Genomic DNA, 17,251 nt, shown 5'->3' with positions numbered 1-17,251 from the left:
TTCCGTGTGCACTTGGTCTTGTGCTTGCGTGTACACACGAAGGGGGGATGAGGCACTAGCAGATTGCACATCAGTTGACCTGTGATCGGGACAATCTCCAACCTAAACCCGCCAGGCGCGGCCGAGATTCGAATCCACGACCTTCCGATTGGGATGCCGGCGTCTTATCTACTTGGCCATTGCGCCCGTCAAGAGAAATAGCTGGAAGAAATGTTATCGTCTGTGATATTGATGTTGACGTTTTTTTCCATTCTGTATAAAAACTTGCAGACGGTTACAGTCCGAATATCAGTACTGCCGGTGCGCATGATCACGACAATTAGGGCGTCCCGGGACCCGCTCTTTTCAGTTTGAGTGCGTCGCGCGAACCCCCTTCAAAAATTTCTAATACGATTTTTCGGCTTCCATTTAATGCGCAAAGGACGCACTAACACACAGTTTGGGGAGCCCTGTCTTCAAGAAACGACTAAATTTCAAAATAGGACCATTCCTAAATGGAAAACTTTGTTTATATTCGATCAGTTTTGGGGGACGCGCTCATTTGAGTGGCCTTTACGTTCTTAGCCTGTTAGAGTTTGAATAAAACGAAACTGGTGTGCTTGGTTTCTAAATGAGGTTCAAATCGACTTTAAATGGTTTTTTTTTTTTTTTTGGTTTTGTTGATATTTATTGGTGTATGTCCGTTTCAAGCTTACTTGGCCGGCATGCAGGAGTCGTTAACATCTTGAACACAAGGCCAGTACTGTAACTGCCCTTGATACGGATCGATCCAAGGGGGGACAATCTCAGTCATCTCAAAGAGGGAAATCCAAACGCTATCAGCTTTGTTCGATTTTATGGGCTTGGACGATAGAGAAAAATAAGAAAAGCTAACAGTGGGGTAAACCTGGACGAAATTGCTATCAAGAACGCAGAATTGATTTTTTCTGAGTTTTTGTTTTGCCGTAAGCGCCATGTTTATCGGAGCAGGAAACTCTTCCAGAGTGAGGCCCCTTTGTTGTTGTTGGTTTCACGACGGCCGCATTGTGAACAGCAGTTGTGAGAAATTCAGAGCTTCAGTTTTTACTCTACACAGGAACCCACAATGGTAAGTTTTCGCTCTTCTCCTTTCTCAATTGAGTGCCAATGATCATTATGGTTCTTTATCATTCATGTCATTTGGCTCTTTTTCATTCGACAGGTTTTGCAAGGAGATTGTGTTGACTGCAATGATTACGGCCGTCCCTCTCTGCTCTTTCACACGCGTGTTCGTTATTTGATTTCAGCAACACAAACCAGTAGCATGTTCCTTAGACGCAGCAATTATCATCTCTCATGGGACACTGTCGTTGGTGAATTGACTTCACGCAACCACCTTCTGCTAGATACTTTGCTCGCCTACACTGTCCCTCTTCAGAAACATTCAAACAGCACAGTGGAACCATTTTTGAGCAGCTGCCCGCTGTGCTTGGCATGGTGTATGCCACCATCATGAAGTGCAGGTGGAAGAAGCTGTCCCTCATCCAGCATGTCATTTCCCTCACACCTGTTGAGGAAAAAGTGCACCAGAAGGTATTCCTGTCTTTCACTTGCACGATTACATTGCCAGTTCAGCCTGCCAGTTAACACTGTTTTGATCCAAACTTTCTTCATGTTGCATGGTTTTGACTGATTACATTCTTTGCATGGAATTATAAATTACTCGGGTTTTAAAATAGTGGTAATTTAAATTATGAAGTGTACTTAGTTTCAGGCAAGAGATATCAACTTTTTTTTTAAATGAAACCAGCTGCCCTAATTATTCCCTTACAGAAAAGAAAAGTCGCTGCGACCTCGCTGCGACCTCGTTGCGAGGTCGCAGCGATCTAAACACATCGCAGCAACTAGTCGCAGCTGGTCACGGCTAGCCGCGATGTTGGCGCGAGCCTCGCAACAACATCGCGGCTAGCCGCGACCTTGGCGCGAGCCTCGCGACAACATCGCGGCTAGCTGTGACCCTGGCGCGAGGCTCGCGACAAGAGCGCGGCTAGCTGCGACCATGGTGCGAGGCTCGCGCCAACATCGCGGGTAGCTGCGACCTTGGCGCGAGCCTCGCAACAACATCGCAGGTAGCTGCAACCTTGGCGCGAGCCTCACAACAACATCAAAGTTAGCTGCGACAATTGGCGCGAACCTCGCAACAACATCGCGGGTAGCTGCGACCTTGACGCGAGCCTCGCAGGTAGCTGCAACCTTGGCGTAAGTTTCCGAACAACATCACAGCTAGCCGCGACCTTAATGGAGGCTTTTTCAACATCATATGGAGGGGCCTGCTTATAGAGCGATTATTGTGTCTGACTCTCTGAGTGGCCCTATTTGCAAATATTCTTACCATCTTGGCACAAGAATGAGACATGGTGGCAGCAAATATTATTCAGAAACATAACACTCAGCTTGCTTCATGTTTTAAAAAACTGTATGAAATATGTTTCATATTACAAAGTAAATATTTTCTTTTGTTTTTAAGCAAAAAGTGTATTTTGGCATTAATTCTTCTGTTAAAGGGATGTATAAATCAGCAGCCCGAAATTCTTGTTTGTTTACCAACTGCCAGAGACTTTTATTCTGTAGTTTCACACAAAATGTTGTTGAAGCAAAATTCAAGGCTTAAAGGTCGTCTACATTTCTGCTTTTTTTTCAATAATCTTATGGTTAGATTTTCGCTAAAAAGTTATGTCAGATGATGAATGAAGCATGGGGAAATTTTTTTATCAAAATAAAAATAAATGTAAAAAAAAAAGTTTTTATTTTTGAGAAGTACAGTATAACACTTCCAATGTTTTGATTTCCATGTGGAGAGAGCATGTGTTTTAACTATAAATATCGACCAATCAAATTCATGTCACTATGCTGACAGCCACACCCACACAATCACAGCAACAGTTTGACACAGTGTATTAGAGCGCTGTCCACGATGTTTTGTTAAAGGCACAAAATGCATGGTATTTGAGAGGACTTTTGCCCTTGGCATTTGCCAAATAAGGATATCGTACTACGCTGCATTACTTTCATGAATTTTCAATCGGCTAACCTGGCTTCGTCCTTCGATCCTGATCAAAGGGGAGTGTATTTTTGATATTTGTAGGGAATAGCTAGACTTAGTATTTGATGCCGATTTCTGTATAAAAATGTAGACAAACACCTTTAAACTCGAGTATTATATTTTCACAAAGATGGTCGCAACCGTTTATATGGCATGTTGCATTTCCATTTAAAAATCAGGTAAAGTGTATATCTTGTGCTTCTTTAAAATTTGGGAGCTAGAAAGTACCAACTACCATGGTGACGTGTTGCTAACTGCATTTAGCTTAGGGAGTTTACTATTGCCCATTAAACTCAAAGTGTACAACCAGCCTATATTATAAAGACTTAACAGAAATGATCAGATTCAGAGCATATTATAATGGACAGCACACGAATGGAAGCACTATATATAGCTTGCACACCAACAAACAAGAGAAATTTTAACTGGCAGTGTGACGATCAAACAATTCCATTAAAAAATATAGCTGGAACCTTAGCTGTTTTGCGCTTGGAGTATTCTCAAACAAATTTGGCATATATTTTCAGGAAAAAAAAGGTGTACTCCATACATTTGACCGTTGCAACATTAAAAAGTTTACCAAAACATTAAACCAAATGCTTCTTTCAATGTGTAATGACAAAAGCGGTTACCATTGATCAAATGCAGAGTTGTAAAGTTGTTATAATCATTAAACCATACTTATCGTATTTTTAGACAAACAAGCATACATAGTCTAATACGGCAATAATTAGGCCTATGTGTTCCCAGGTCTTGATCACAGGCGGAAGGTATCGTCCACTGGTCTTTCTGTGATCTTATAGGTAAACCCCAAACCTTCTTTGTATCACTTAGCTCCTAGCCGCAATCGGGATTTTTTCCACCCCATTTCAAAGGACCAGACCATGCTGTTTTAAAGGTTATTAGAACCACCAACCGATGACTGAAGGTTAGAGAAATGCACCTGAAGATGCCAAAAATGTAAAGAAATTCACCGAATAAAATAAAAAATGTATACCACATCAAAATACATACCATTTTCGTTAGTTAATTTGTGTTTACTATGTGATTTTGTATGAATATTTTATTGAAGTACCGTTCAGCCTCACACAGCCTCCGCGCGCTGTGATGCGCAACATTTTTCAGTTCGGTCGTCGTACTTTACGCTCTCTTGCTCCGCGTCAAAGAAACTACAATGGGTGTTTTGAAAGAGCAGAGCTAGCTCTATAATTTCGTATATTTTGAGAACTGGAAAACAAAGTGACCAAAAATTGCGGTTGAAGTTTTCAAAATCAAACTACCGACAACTTTATCACACTGCCAAATGAAATACACCATTCGATTCAGCTCGAATTTTTCTTTAAAAAAGCAAAAAATGAAGTCAGTCCGACATGTGTCCTCCGAGCAAGACGCCCAAAACGAGGCTCGAATAGCTTTGTCTGCAGTTTTGAAAATGGCGCCCGGTGGCTCAAGCCGCGATTACCGACTCAACAAATTCGACCCAAGCATTCTTTTCGTCCGGCACATCGATTCAAGATGTTCTGTTCGGTAAGTTTAGACATATTAAAGTATTGATTGAATGTTTTTAATGGCGGATGTACGAAATGACAGAAGGTATTGTGTACTGAATTTGACGAAGCGGTTCGACTTCGATGGCCTGTCTGTGTTTCAAGCGGAAGGGTTGTGTTACGAACCGCTTTTGTTTTTTTCTCTAACCCAATAGAATCTAATGACGAAAATAATCATTGACAATGTATCTAAAGATATAAAAAAAAAACTATTTCTGGTGCATCTACGAAATGAAAACATTGCATATTGTTCAAAAACTGATTTTATTCTGGTCACATAACTTCTTCTTTTCTTGCACCAGCTGAGTGGAAACCAAAAGTAGAATTCACCAGCTGACTCTGAGAACGTTTTGCGGACTCGCAATGTTTCGCACATGTATGTCGACTTATTTCGTGTGAGAAAACAGATATTACAGATATATTTTTTTATAAAATACTGGTAGCTGCTTTTATATTTATTGAAAATGAAATAACTGACTTTTCTTCTTTGAGTTTGAATGGTGTTTTTCTTTCTGCAGAAGTAGTGTTTGATGTTATTGTTATAACTTACTTTTTGTTCTTTTCTCCAGATGACACGCATGCACAAATCCACCGACCGGGGCTGACAAACAAGGTTTTGCTGCAGTTACAGAGGCAAAGTGGCAAGCCCTCTTCAGTGGTACTGGTAAGTACTCGGTTGATCACAACTCTTTTTTGTCTTATACTTATAGATATGCTTATGTATTTATAAACAGGCTAGCAATCCTTTGCGTCTTTTCTTTATCCACTAAAATTAATTACAAAATAATAATAGACATTGATAATTTGTATTTATTTCTTTGGCTGTCCCTTTTACTATACTGCAGCATAGTTCATGCACTGGTATATTATCTTTTGGAACACAGACTGATATTGACTTTTTTTCAGGTCCACTCCTGGTTTGAGAAGCTCTTCCCAGAAGTTACCTTTCCTGTGGATCGGATTGGTGGTGTCATTGATCGCACGGAGAAGCAATTCAAGGAGCACCTCAGTGGGGAGACAGGAACAACAGCATTTCTTCAGGTTGTCAGAGATCTTGATTCAGAGATGAGATTCCCAAATTTTGACATAAGAGGGTAAAGGAAGTTTGGGGTCCAGGGGCAACGCCCCTTGTGGGAGTCAGGGGGCTGAAGCTGATGCGTTTTTAGCATTTACATAAAAAAAAATTGCTCAGAAATGAGTCTTATCAGCAGAATATTTTGATTAGAACTTTGGGCATTGTTCATGCATTTCTAGAATGAATCTCACAAATAAACAACAACAGTCACTGAAAATAACATCACACTCACAGACTGACAAACACAAGTGTGCACACAAGGACAAATATGTGGTCAAATGGTCTTTCAACACACTCTTGCCTCTCTATTTGTAGCCCAGTACTTTATTACACCACGTGCATTGTGCCTTCCCCGAACATTCAACTTTTGAACCGAATCTCCGAGACGGATGGACAGTTTTCGTCCCTTCACTTCGGTAGTTATAATTTCGTCTTTCCACGCCCAAACCCATTTGTTCTTTAGCCCTTTATCAATTTCAGAAGCTAAAGCATGTTCTGTTTCTGCCAACAATAGCATTGACGACGCCATCTTGCTAAAGTGGCTAAAGTCAACAACTAAATCAGCCCATTTAGGAACTTCCGCGATGAAGACACTGATGATGAGGAGAAACTTGTTCCCAAATGGACAGTTCGTACACGGGTCTAAAGTTCATTTCGTAGATTTTTGGTTTTGAGCTCGGCGGAGATTTTTTTGTCGGAGGTATTGTCGGTCCGGACAATCAAAAACCGGTCTAGTCTTTTGGGAGATTCAGTCATTGGCAGGTCAGATTTTTGATAATCAACCTCTACCCCCCCCCCCCCCCCCCTTTTTTTTTTCTCAAGGGATCTGGACGATTCAGGAAAACGGTCCTGGGGATCAACTTTTGAGCAGAATTCCGCGAAAAAGCGGAAGAATCTCATCTCTGTTGATTTTGTTTCTGATGCACTCAGCCACCTTGGGTTAAGAAGGGGAGAACTTCTTGGAGAGTGCATACACTACGTGGTAGGTATGCAACATATTATGTACTGGTTAGCCTGTAATGTACTGTCTTGATTTCATTTTCGAAATATAGTTTTTCATAATAACTATATCGCTGATATTCAGTACCAAACTTTTTTTTATTTAGCTCTACACTTTTACTTTTAGGGTGTATTGCAATTAACTTTGAAAAAAAGGTTAAGCAGCTGTTTATGTTTAAACAAAAAATTACTCACGAGACCTTTAGCTAAACCCATGTGACATTGGTAAAAAAAACAGCATGAGCGATTGCTAGTGCTGGCGATCTTGTATTTCGGCAACAAATTGTGAACTCTGATGAACTTGTTCGTCCTGATCGCAGGATACAGCTTGCTCTATTTAATCTGAATTTATGCCAAATGAGCTTTTATTAAATAATTTGAATTTAAACCAATTGTTTGTTTTACATTTGAGAATATGCGTCTGCATGTGTTGAACTGCTTCTGTCTCTAGTCAATTTAGAATGTATGTAGCACAATGGCCTGTCAGTGCGAAAGGATTTGCATGCACCCACAAGCTGGTTGCAGCATTTTTCTGGGAGGGTTTAGGTATATTTTAACTGGGACTTTAAACCATCTAAACAATGTTCAGGGTTTGGTAAAGCATTTCCTCCTGCATAACTGCAGTAAGTTATCACTCATCACTAGGTTGCAGCTCACTTGCTGTGAAATTTGAAGGTCGTTGCTTGATGATTTCATGGACATCGCAGTAAACCGTGACAACTGCACAGGTAGCTGCAGCTGGCTCAAGGAAAGCTTGTACGTGGTAAGAATTTGGAGGACAGGCCAGGGATATCCCGGCTCGATCACCCTGGTCGTTGCTAGCTATAGCATTGACATGGTCGCGGATATATAGCTGTGACTACCACATATAGGTCCGGGTAATCGCGGCTAACTGTGAGATAATCGCGGCTAGCTGCGACCTAATCGCGGTATATAGCTGTGACTATCAGGAACAGGTCCGGGTTACCGCGGCTGTAACCTGCTTGGGTCTATAATAATTCATCGCGGCTTGCCACGACTAGATCGCAGCTAACTGCGACTAGATCACAGCTAGCTGCGACTACATCACAGCTAGCTGCGACTAGATCACGGCAAGCCGCAGCATGATCCCAGGAACATCGCGGCTAGCTGTGACCTGGTCGCGGCTAGCTGTGACCTGGTCGCAGCTAGCTGTGACCTGGTCGCGGCTAGCTGTGACCTGGTCGCGGCAAGCTCACAGTAAGGGGTCCAGGACATCGCGGCTAGCTGCTGCTAGGTCGCGGCAAGCTCGCAGGGAACATCGCAGCTAGCCGCGACCTCATCACATCAAGCTCGCGGGTGGGATCTCCATATAAGGATATATAACTACATCGCAGCTAGCTGCGACTTAGTCGCAGCAAACTTAATTTGCATGGTAAATTACGGCCTCGCAGCGAGGCTCGCTGCGACCTCGCTGCGAGGCTCGCCACAGGGCCTTTTTTTCTGTAAGGGTTATAGGCAACTGTATCAAGACTGGTAGTGTAAGGTTTCTTGATTTTTCTCTCACTTTTTTGCTAGTTGCTCTGATTAGCCTTTGGAAATAGTCCCAATTGCAAGACTTTATATGTAATTACATAAAAGAAATAGAATTTTTTTTAAATCAAATCCTGGAAGCACATTTTTGATATTTCTTTCCATGTAATTCTTTCCAAGGCAGATCTTAGGGTTTTGACATTTAGCGTAAGATCACATCATAATAAGAACTACGAAGGGCGATTTGCATGTTTGAGCACACAAAAGTTGGCCTGAGAAGATTAAATTTAACTGTTTGCCATAGTCGGGGAATATTTCACAACTGATATTTTTTTTTTGATTTTTTTTAAATACCCTTTGATTGCATTTATTGTTTTTATCTAATTTTTCATTTTTGCATGTTTAATTCAGTTTTGGGATCTTGTACTTCAGATGAATAAAGTCCAAGATATTGTTTCCATTGTGGTAATCATGGTTGATTGTGTAACTTGTAAGTGTCTCAGTTTATTATTAAGTATGTGTTCTTTACCTGGTTTCAAAAGCTGTTCAAAGCTTTCAAAATCATGGGGCATGTTGGTGAAGTCTCCCTCACAGAATCACCTAGGCTTTAGAGACTGTCTCATTCATGTTGTAAATAAGGCAAATTAAAATAGCCACAATTATGGCTGCACTGAGGAGAAATCAATATTTTATTGCTCTATATTTCACATGATTCCCGAGTCGCAGCACAGAGTACTTGCCACAGAGCACAACGCTTTCACATACAAACTTAAAGTTGTGCTCTGATGTGAAAGGCGCTGAGACATTTCGAAACACGTGCTGAACCAAGGTTGGCTCGCAAAGTTACACCTCATTCAAACTCGTTGCAATTAGTTGACAAATGCTCTGCGGAGAAATCGAGAAATTTGGCTCAGTGGGACTTGGTTCTTATGAAGTTGACTTACCAAAGGAAAAAATAAAATAATCAGAAATTAATTGCTCATCAACGCGGCCATAACTGTGGCTGTAATGTACAGTTTTGTCTCAAGTACATAATTACTGTTACAGCCTTGAAAGCCTGGATGATTCTGTGAGAGAGACTACACCTACCTTATGTATCTTTAAGCAATAAAATATGTACATACAACGACAACATAAAAACACATAAAATAAATACTGAGACTAATGAACAGTTTTGTGGATTTCAGACTTGGTTTATTTTGTTGAATACAAAATGATCAACCCAATGTGTCTACTTGCTTTTAATGGACTTGTACTAATGATGAGGAGTAATGACTGCAGCCAGCATCTTGTACACAGATTCTGCCACTGAACGTTCAAGGTTGAACTCTCTGCATAAGTCATCTGAGCTGTTAAAAGACTTGGACATTGCAGCAATCTGCTGGATAACTGAACAGGTTATAGTCTTTCTTAAAGTGTGAGTAGTGTCTTTCTGAACATAATCCACAAGGCAGCTGCGAATACATTCCTTTGCCCGACTGTTAAATGGCAGCTGGTATTTAACTCCGAACTGAGAAAAGCAAATGTCACAACAATGCACAATTGTACCAGAAGAACATGGTTCGCTAGGACTTGGAAACCCAAAGCATTTGTTCAGGAAACTTTGCCTGCACTCAGTTGTGTTTCTGCACATGGCCCGCATTGTGTCTGTCACGGCAGGCACCCCAAGGTCTTGGTTGTTGTAGTACATTATGGCTGCTGAAGTGTCTCCTCCTCTTCCAGCTCGACCTGTCTGTTGCACGTATGCTGGAACACAAGAACAAACATTTTAGCATGTAATGAAAATATTGTTCACTATCTTAAATAAATACTATGGCATTCTTTTTCTGACTTTGAGTTGACAGGTACAGTGTATATAACTGAAAGTCATATCACTGCACATCATGAAGGTAGATTTTACATGTCACCAAAGCTCAGTGGTATTTATGCACTAGTAGTAGTATGTCTTATTTTGTTACATGTTACATCCTATTGCAGTAAAACAACAATAAGAAAATGAGGTATACTGCACAGGAAAACAAACACTGGTTGAGATACTGTATTATCATTTTAATTTAACTCAGTGTTATTGTTATTGTCAGTGGCTCTGAAATATATTATCCCTTACAGTGGGGAAATCAGAAAAATAACATAAAATCTGGATGAGAAAGCTGTACATGTAGTAACTTTAAACAGGACTGTGATGTTCTCATTACAAGGTGTACATAGTGTTTTGTGTTTTCATTTTACTAATTGTCAAGGTTCTATTCCCCCTGAAATTGTCTCATTTAAGGAGTTATAGTCCAGCAAACATGTTGAGGACTATAGATTCTGTTCAGGCCAACCAAAAAAAGTTGTCTTTCTAATACCCCAACCAACCCTATTTTTTGACCTGAACTTTTTTTGTGTGCCAGGCCCAGAGTCACCCAAAAATATGTCGGAAAGAAAAGAACAACAGTAGTTCGTATTATCAAAACCGGCCAAAATATTGAAACCGCCATCGAAACCGACTGAAATATCGAAACTGACCTGATTTTCCGTTAATGATGATAGCTGATCAGTGCTTAAAGTTAAAGCAAACAATACAATACAATACGACGTACTTTAGTGTCCCACAGGAAAAATTGTTTATAACATATCGCAGAAACATAAAGTAATCAATCAGTTTGGCAAGTTGTGTCAACACACTAAACGGCACGGCATGGCGGTAACCGAAAGCACATTCTGACCAAGCATACCAAGTTATCGTTCCTGGGACTAAAAAAAAAAAAAAAATCAGAAACAAATTGACCACCAGTGCTGTAGGTAAGAAAATCAAAAAACACAAGGTTCAACTTAAAGCACTTAAAAAAGGATTGTACAAAACCGTCGCAAAATTGTCGGCACAATTGCCTTTGCAAGCGGACAAACAAACAAACAGACAAAAAGATGAATATATTAGTTTTTAAACTTATCTGTGTGTGGCTTTGTCAGTTTGGTCTCAGTCCACTAAGGAACTGAGGCGACCGCGGTAGGCTAATGATGTTGTTCTGTCTCTCGATTGATTTGCTCGGTTTGCTCATACCAGTACCCAAGATGACAATATTGTCGATGTGTCAAAAAACATGAACAGGTCCGTTTCGATATATCAGTTGGTTTCGATGCCGGTTTCGATATTACGTACTACCCAAGAACAACATAAACGACAGTAACAGACGACTCAGACAAGGTAAAACAATCATTTTATACCCTTTGTAACACTTTTGTTTACATAAATCTATCTATAGCGAGTCCTGTCTCCTTGTATTTTTTAGTTATTTTCAAGAATTCTACCCTAGCAACAACAACAAAAAAAATCCCGACCTACCGACCTTTTTTTTTTTTAGCTATGTTATCAGAAACAGACAAATTGGGGGGGGGGGGGGGGGGGGGGGGCTTATACTCCTTTTTGTACAATAAAACATTAATTACGAGAGGTTAAAAACATTTGTATGCTTAGTTTTATGTGTTTTCTTTTTACCAATTGATATCAGCTGATGTTAAGGTGTTATTCAAACATAAATGATCTCATTAATGGGGTTAAAATCAGATAGTCTGGTGAACACATTCTGGACTTTTGATTCTGTTTATACTTTCTTAGTTATAAAGTATTTACTAAGAGGAGTGTACACAGTTTTAGTTACCTTCAACAGTTTTAGGTGTTCCAACGTTGACAACACGCACCACATTCTGTAGATCTGCACCCATCCCCAGAGCACTTGTGGCAAAGACCATCTTCAAAGGACTCTCAGCTGGGTCTCTACTGAGATTTGTCCAGATGATCTTGCGTACCTATTGAAATAGATGCAGAACATATATTGTAAAATTTAAAAAGGTACAGAAAATGTAAATCAAAAAGTTAGTGCTGGAGATATTAGTAGTGTATGAATTATGATTAGTAGTTATTACTGTATCAGAATGTGTGCAGCATGTCATATTAGACACAATATAGAATTACAGAAACCCTTTAAAACTTTTTCTATCATGTTGTAACAACTGTACATTCCTGCATTTACAATTATGATGGTTTTTTTAATTCACTGTTGGAGCTGTATTTTTTTCTCTCTCTTTTTTTTCTTGGATTTGTAAGAAAGCAATAAAACAAATACTTACAGTTACACTTAACATCTATGTTTCTCTGTTTGTTTTCTTCATTTCATTTTAAGAGGAACACCAAGTCAGTTATATATTTTGAAGGAATGATACAGTTTCCGTGTCATCATATTTGCCTTGGACTGGAATCACAGCTAGGGAGTATCATATTGTAAATTATATGCCACATTATCCCCTTCACTGTGTTTACACAGAAAAAGAGAAAGATGCTGATAGGACTGTCCCTCACAGTTTATATTAGAGGGGTTTCTCTGTAACCATTGATAATTGTATGGGAACATAAAAAAAAAATATATAAAAAAAATAGAAAACACATAAAAAAATCTGTAGGGTGCCAAGCATTTATACAATATATTTACCATAATTACCAGGTTACTTGTCAATTTAGCAAAACTTGACTTGGTGTTCCCTTTCAACTCACTTTTTAAAGTACACAACCATGCATCCTAATTACAATGATTGGAAATTGTCATCACAACTATTGTCTGTTACCTCTTCATCTTCTCCCTTATCAACAGAAGCATGGAACTGGACAACCCTGGCGTGCTGAAGATCTTGATGATCTCCTGCATACATCTTCTCCCCAAGAAACCGCTGACTGAATTCATATGCAAGTCCCACCCAGTTCTGGCTGCCATTGAAGTACACAACTGTTAACGGAAAGTCTTGTTTCTGTACAATCAGTTCCACAAGCAATGGCTCAATGGCCTCCATTGTATCTGCTGATGCTGGTCTTTGCTTTATACTCAGAAACGTAGAAGCATGTGCAGGCCGTTCTAGCACTGACTGGGGCTTTCTCAGGTGAAGGGAGTCTGCCAGCTGTTGTTGGGAATCCACTGTCAGTGTTGCACTCATGGCTAGGACAGGTGCATTGGGCAACAGGATTCTAAGGGCAGACAACTCATGATATGCCGGTCGAAATTCACTTCCCCATTCAAGCACACAGTGGGCTTCATCGATGACTATAAACGTTTGAATATCAGGTGGCAATGATGACAGAAATTCGTTCAGTTCTTTGTTTCGAACAACTGCTTCCGGGTGTGCAATGTTGAATTGCAGTTTGGAAATCTCCATCTTTACTTCTTTCACATTACCGGTTGTCAGTTCCTTACACACTGGTCCAAGTTTTCTTAGCTCTTGCTCAATGATGACGTTCAGTGGTGCAACAATCAGCACAAGAGTTTTCTCATCTTCCCCATGGCAAACATTGACAGCGGTAGGCAAAATTTCGTAGATCAGTGACTTGCCATAGCCAGTTGGCAGCATGCAGATGGTGTCTTCTTTCTTAAGTAGGTGGTCGATGGTCAGAGACTGAAGTGGGCGCAGTTTATGCACGTCCTGATGAAACTGTTTGTTGAAACGTTGGACACATTTTTGCTGCAAAGTTGGGTCCTGAAAGCAAAGAAAACTGTATCAAAAGTGTACAAAGGTGATACAGTAATAAAAAAACAGTGCCACAAACAACCAAAACATTAGAGACTGAAAGTCAAAAAGGGGGAAAATGTGTAAAAAAAAGTAATATAAAAAAACCATGTTTTTATCTGCCTACCGACCCTATTTTCTTTTGGACATGTTACCTAACCACAACATTTGTTCCCCTGTATGAATGGAATTTAAACTCATCTTATTAAATCTCCATTTCTATAGTAAAAAAAGAATGGATTCAGAGTTCCCGGTAGGATTTTTTTCAGAGAGTCTCACTCTCAGCTGACTCTCAGCTAAAAATTTCGGGAGTCACCAGGCTGTGACGCAAACTTTCTCTGCCAGATTTTCTGAAGAGGGATGGGCCCGGGGGGGGGGGGGGGGAGGCTTAAGCAAACTTTCTCTACCAATTTCTTTTGAGAGCGGGGGAGGGGGTGGAAGCAGGGGCTACCAGTAAGTTCGTCACACGGTAGATTCGTCACCTATGACGAAGTTACCGGCAGGGGTGGGCGGGTGTTTATGCTAAAGAGCTTATGCTTTCAGATGTTTGATTTGTGGGAGAGATTCAAGATTCACATTTTTTAGAGAGAGAGGGAGAGAGAGAGGGAGAGAGAGAGAGGTTATTTGAAAACCCGAGATCTACTCATTGTGCAGTTCTCAACTGAGCAGTTTTCAGACGACACAGTCCGAGCGTTGTTATTTTAAAACCCGAGATCTACTCATTGAGCAGTTCTCAACAGCCTGTAGTGAGAGAGAGTGAGAGAGAGAGAGAGAGAGAGAGAGAGAGAGAGAGAGAGAGAGAGAGAGAGAGAGAGAGAGAGAGAGACGTACACACCCACATCCATGACTCGGACACGCAAGCACGCACACACACGACACACACACGCACGTACACACGGCGCACTGACAAACACTCACACACCATCGCACATACACACACACTCACTAAAACACACACACACACACACGTACACACGCACAAACACTCACACACACCGTCGCACACACACACACACACACTCACACACTTCAACCTCACTGTCAAGGAGGCAGAGAAACTCAATGTGAGCAGAGGGAGGGGTGGAAGGAGGTGGGAGAGAGAGAGAGAGAGAGAGAGCCGCGCTCGGACTACTGTGGCGAAGTTACCGGGACCGGTGACGAATCTACCGTGTGACGAACTTACTGGTAGCCGAAGCAGGAGTGCAAACCTCAACACAACCTTCTAAAAGTTTTAGATGGGACTAACAATACTGCAAAGTGAAAAGCTTAAAACAAGTTCGATCGATCTTCTCCAACCGGCCTCAAAGACAAAGGAAAACTGACGGTGCTGGGTAATTGAAATCAAATAATGAACACTGACAGCATGCACAGCTGTAACCAACACATTTTGCTCACAAGACATGTCAAATAAAGTGAAAAATAGCAACGACTTACCATTGTGCACTCCCGTGTCGAGCTAAAACTGAATTTGCGGCACAATTTCGCGTCTCGCACATCTGATGTTGACATGCATCAACAAAAGGGCCTCACTCTGGAAGAGTTTCCTGCTCCGATAAACATGGCGCTTACGGCAACAAAAAAAATCAGAAAAAATCAATTCTGCGTTCTTGATAGCAATTTCGTCCAGGTTTACCCCACTGTTAGCTTTTCTTATTTTTCTCTATCGTCCAAGCCCATAAAATCGAACAAAGCTGATAGCGTTTGGATTTCCCTCTTTGAGATGACTGAGATTGTCCCCCCTTGGATCGATCCGTATCAAGGGCAGTTACAGTACTGGCCTTGTGTTCAAGATGGAGTCGTTAAGAGATAAACTACATTCAGGGTGTGGCTATAGTGTATCCCGGACTTAAGTCTCAAACCTCGACTCATGCATACCAGCTCTTGACGCAAAGACTTCGCATGTTGGTGTTAAAACGTCAGCGAAATATTTACGTTCAAACTACGGACATGGAGTGAGAACAACACGCTCAAGCGCAGGTTTTCTGCCACAAAATCGTGTCGGTCCCAGTGGCCCAGACGCCTGCTGTTTTCGTAAGTTTGGTGGCGTTCTTCAAGTAGCACCAGCCCTTTTTGAGGTAGACCGCCGTCAGACACTGGGGGTTATTGGCGCAGGATTCCTTGCAGGAGTCAGCACCCAATAGTACGGTGAATGGAGCTAAGTCATTGTTGGTCAGGTTGGCACCAGGGTATTCCACCAGTTTGGGTTGAAGGTCTTCCTGCGGGCAAGCTAAAAAAAAAAATTAAAAGACCATTATCAAGCACATCTCGAAAAAAAATCAGAAGATCCAGGATCCAAGGCTGTCAAAGAAGAATATAACCAATTTGAGAGGAAGAAGATCAGATGGCTACAGGACAGCTTTCTGATTAGTTTCCGTGGGGTGATTAACGCCAGAAGAGATAACAGCCACTGCTCACAGCAAGTAAGGTACAGGAGCACATACAATACATAACCAGGCAATCCAAATCTCCGCAAACAAAAAATAGAATAAAATAAAAACATTAAAAAAAAAATTTACCCAGGTGAGATGGACACAAGTGTGTTTTTCTTTACATGCACAAATTATCTTTCACATGCAAGAAGGGGTTAAAGTCATATTTACAAGGTCAAAATGCTTCAGCTCTCGGGGCGTTGCCCCAAGACCCCCACCAGGAGACCTACGCTACCTTCCTTGTATCCCCTCCCCCTTAACCTCTTCCTCCTACCTAATTACCTTCTTCAAATCACCCTACCCCCTACCCCACAATACTTTCCTATCCACCCCCCACCCCCATCCCCGTTGGTCCCTACCTCCTACCCTACGCTCGTATACCCTTCCCCTAGAATGGTTCTTTCAGTTTGATTGACATGAAACAGATCAACTTCATTCTCAGTTTATCTTTCAATTCATTTAGCTGAAGTCTGATGCTTCTTTGAAACGATTCTGATCTTGTCTTTGATGTGTCAATGTGATTGTTTTTTTCTCAAAGATTACTTTTCTATAAAGTTTTGTACCGGGGTGTCAACTTTTACAACACAAACTGAATCGAACTTTTTTTCCCCGTTATATAAATGTGTACCTTTATACATCAGCTACCTGCTACCCTTTATCTCAGGCCAAAAGGTTTGATTTTCATTCAAAAATACATGTCACATAATACTCATCAGCACATAAAACTAACCCCCCAAAATATACCTACTTTCCGAACAAACTTTTCTTCCTTGAGAATAGTAGTAGCCAGGTGAGCAGAGACAACGGCCTTGGAAACATTCTGAGTTGAGAACCGTACAGTCATCGTTCGCCGAACAGTCTGTCGACAGCCAGTCTGGAAGAACCAGGAAGGTATTAAAGAAAGTCAGTTCAAAATGAATACACACTTTTGTTATCGCTTATATATACCCAACACACGCACGCACGCATAAACACAGACAGACAGACAGACAGACAGACACGCACACACACACACACACACACACACACACACACACACACACACACACACACACACACACACGTACATGTATAACTCACCCAAGGTAAAAAGAGAACTTCCCTCCTTCTCTTCATT

At 41.1% G+C, this 17,251-nt stretch overlaps 2 protein-coding genes and 2 long non-coding RNA genes across 4 annotated transcripts in view; 2 read left to right on the top strand and 2 right to left on the bottom strand.

The window, feature by feature from the left end:
• The window catches only part of LOC138963928 (receptor-type tyrosine-protein phosphatase mu-like), a 500,599-nt gene that overhangs the window by 246,934 nt on the left and 236,414 nt on the right, over positions 1-17,251 (bottom strand). The gene's annotated exons all lie outside the window — the stretch shown is intronic.
• On the top strand, positions 698-9,498 carry LOC138963934 (uncharacterized). The gene is made up of 3 exons (XR_011454963.1): positions 698-1,087; positions 1,266-1,551; positions 9,361-9,498. It is a non-coding gene; the product is annotated as an uncharacterized lncRNA (long non-coding RNA).
• Positions 4,485-6,499, top strand: LOC138963932 (uncharacterized). Its single transcript, XR_011454961.1, has 3 exons — positions 4,485-4,588; positions 5,178-5,266; positions 5,515-6,499. It is a non-coding gene; the product is annotated as an uncharacterized lncRNA (long non-coding RNA).
• LOC138963930 (probable ATP-dependent DNA helicase RecS) lies at positions 9,346-15,487 on the bottom strand. The gene is made up of 4 exons (XM_070335792.1): positions 15,140-15,487; positions 12,776-13,675; positions 11,815-11,962; positions 9,346-9,919 (listed from the first exon to the last, which is right to left on the bottom strand). The coding sequence occupies exons 1-4, from the start codon at positions 15,212-15,214 to the stop codon at positions 9,429-9,431; spliced, it is 1,614 nt and encodes a 537-aa protein (XP_070191893.1). The 5' UTR covers positions 15,215-15,487; the 3' UTR covers positions 9,346-9,428.

The sequence above is a fragment of the Littorina saxatilis genome, linkage group LG4 (assembly GCF_037325665.1).
Source record: "Littorina saxatilis isolate snail1 linkage group LG4, US_GU_Lsax_2.0, whole genome shotgun sequence".
Classification (NCBI taxonomy): Eukaryota; Metazoa; Mollusca; class Gastropoda; order Littorinimorpha; family Littorinidae; genus Littorina; species Littorina saxatilis.
This window is presented reverse-complemented; position numbering and strand designations above follow the sequence as displayed.

Bases quoted from the DNA above. Each gene is read 5' to 3' on its own strand.
- LOC138963930 (XM_070335792.1), bottom strand. From the start codon at position 15,214: ATGTCAACATCAGATGTGCGAGACGCGAAATTGTGCCGCAAATTCAGT. The intron at 13,676-15,139 runs GTAAGTCGTTGC...CTTTGCTTTCAG, and splicing joins CGACACGGGAGTGCACAATG to GACCCAACTTTGCAGCAAAA. The intron at 9,920-11,814 runs GTAACTAAAACT...CTTGTGTTCCAG, and splicing joins AACACCTAAAACTGTTGAAG to CATACGTGCAACAGACAGGT.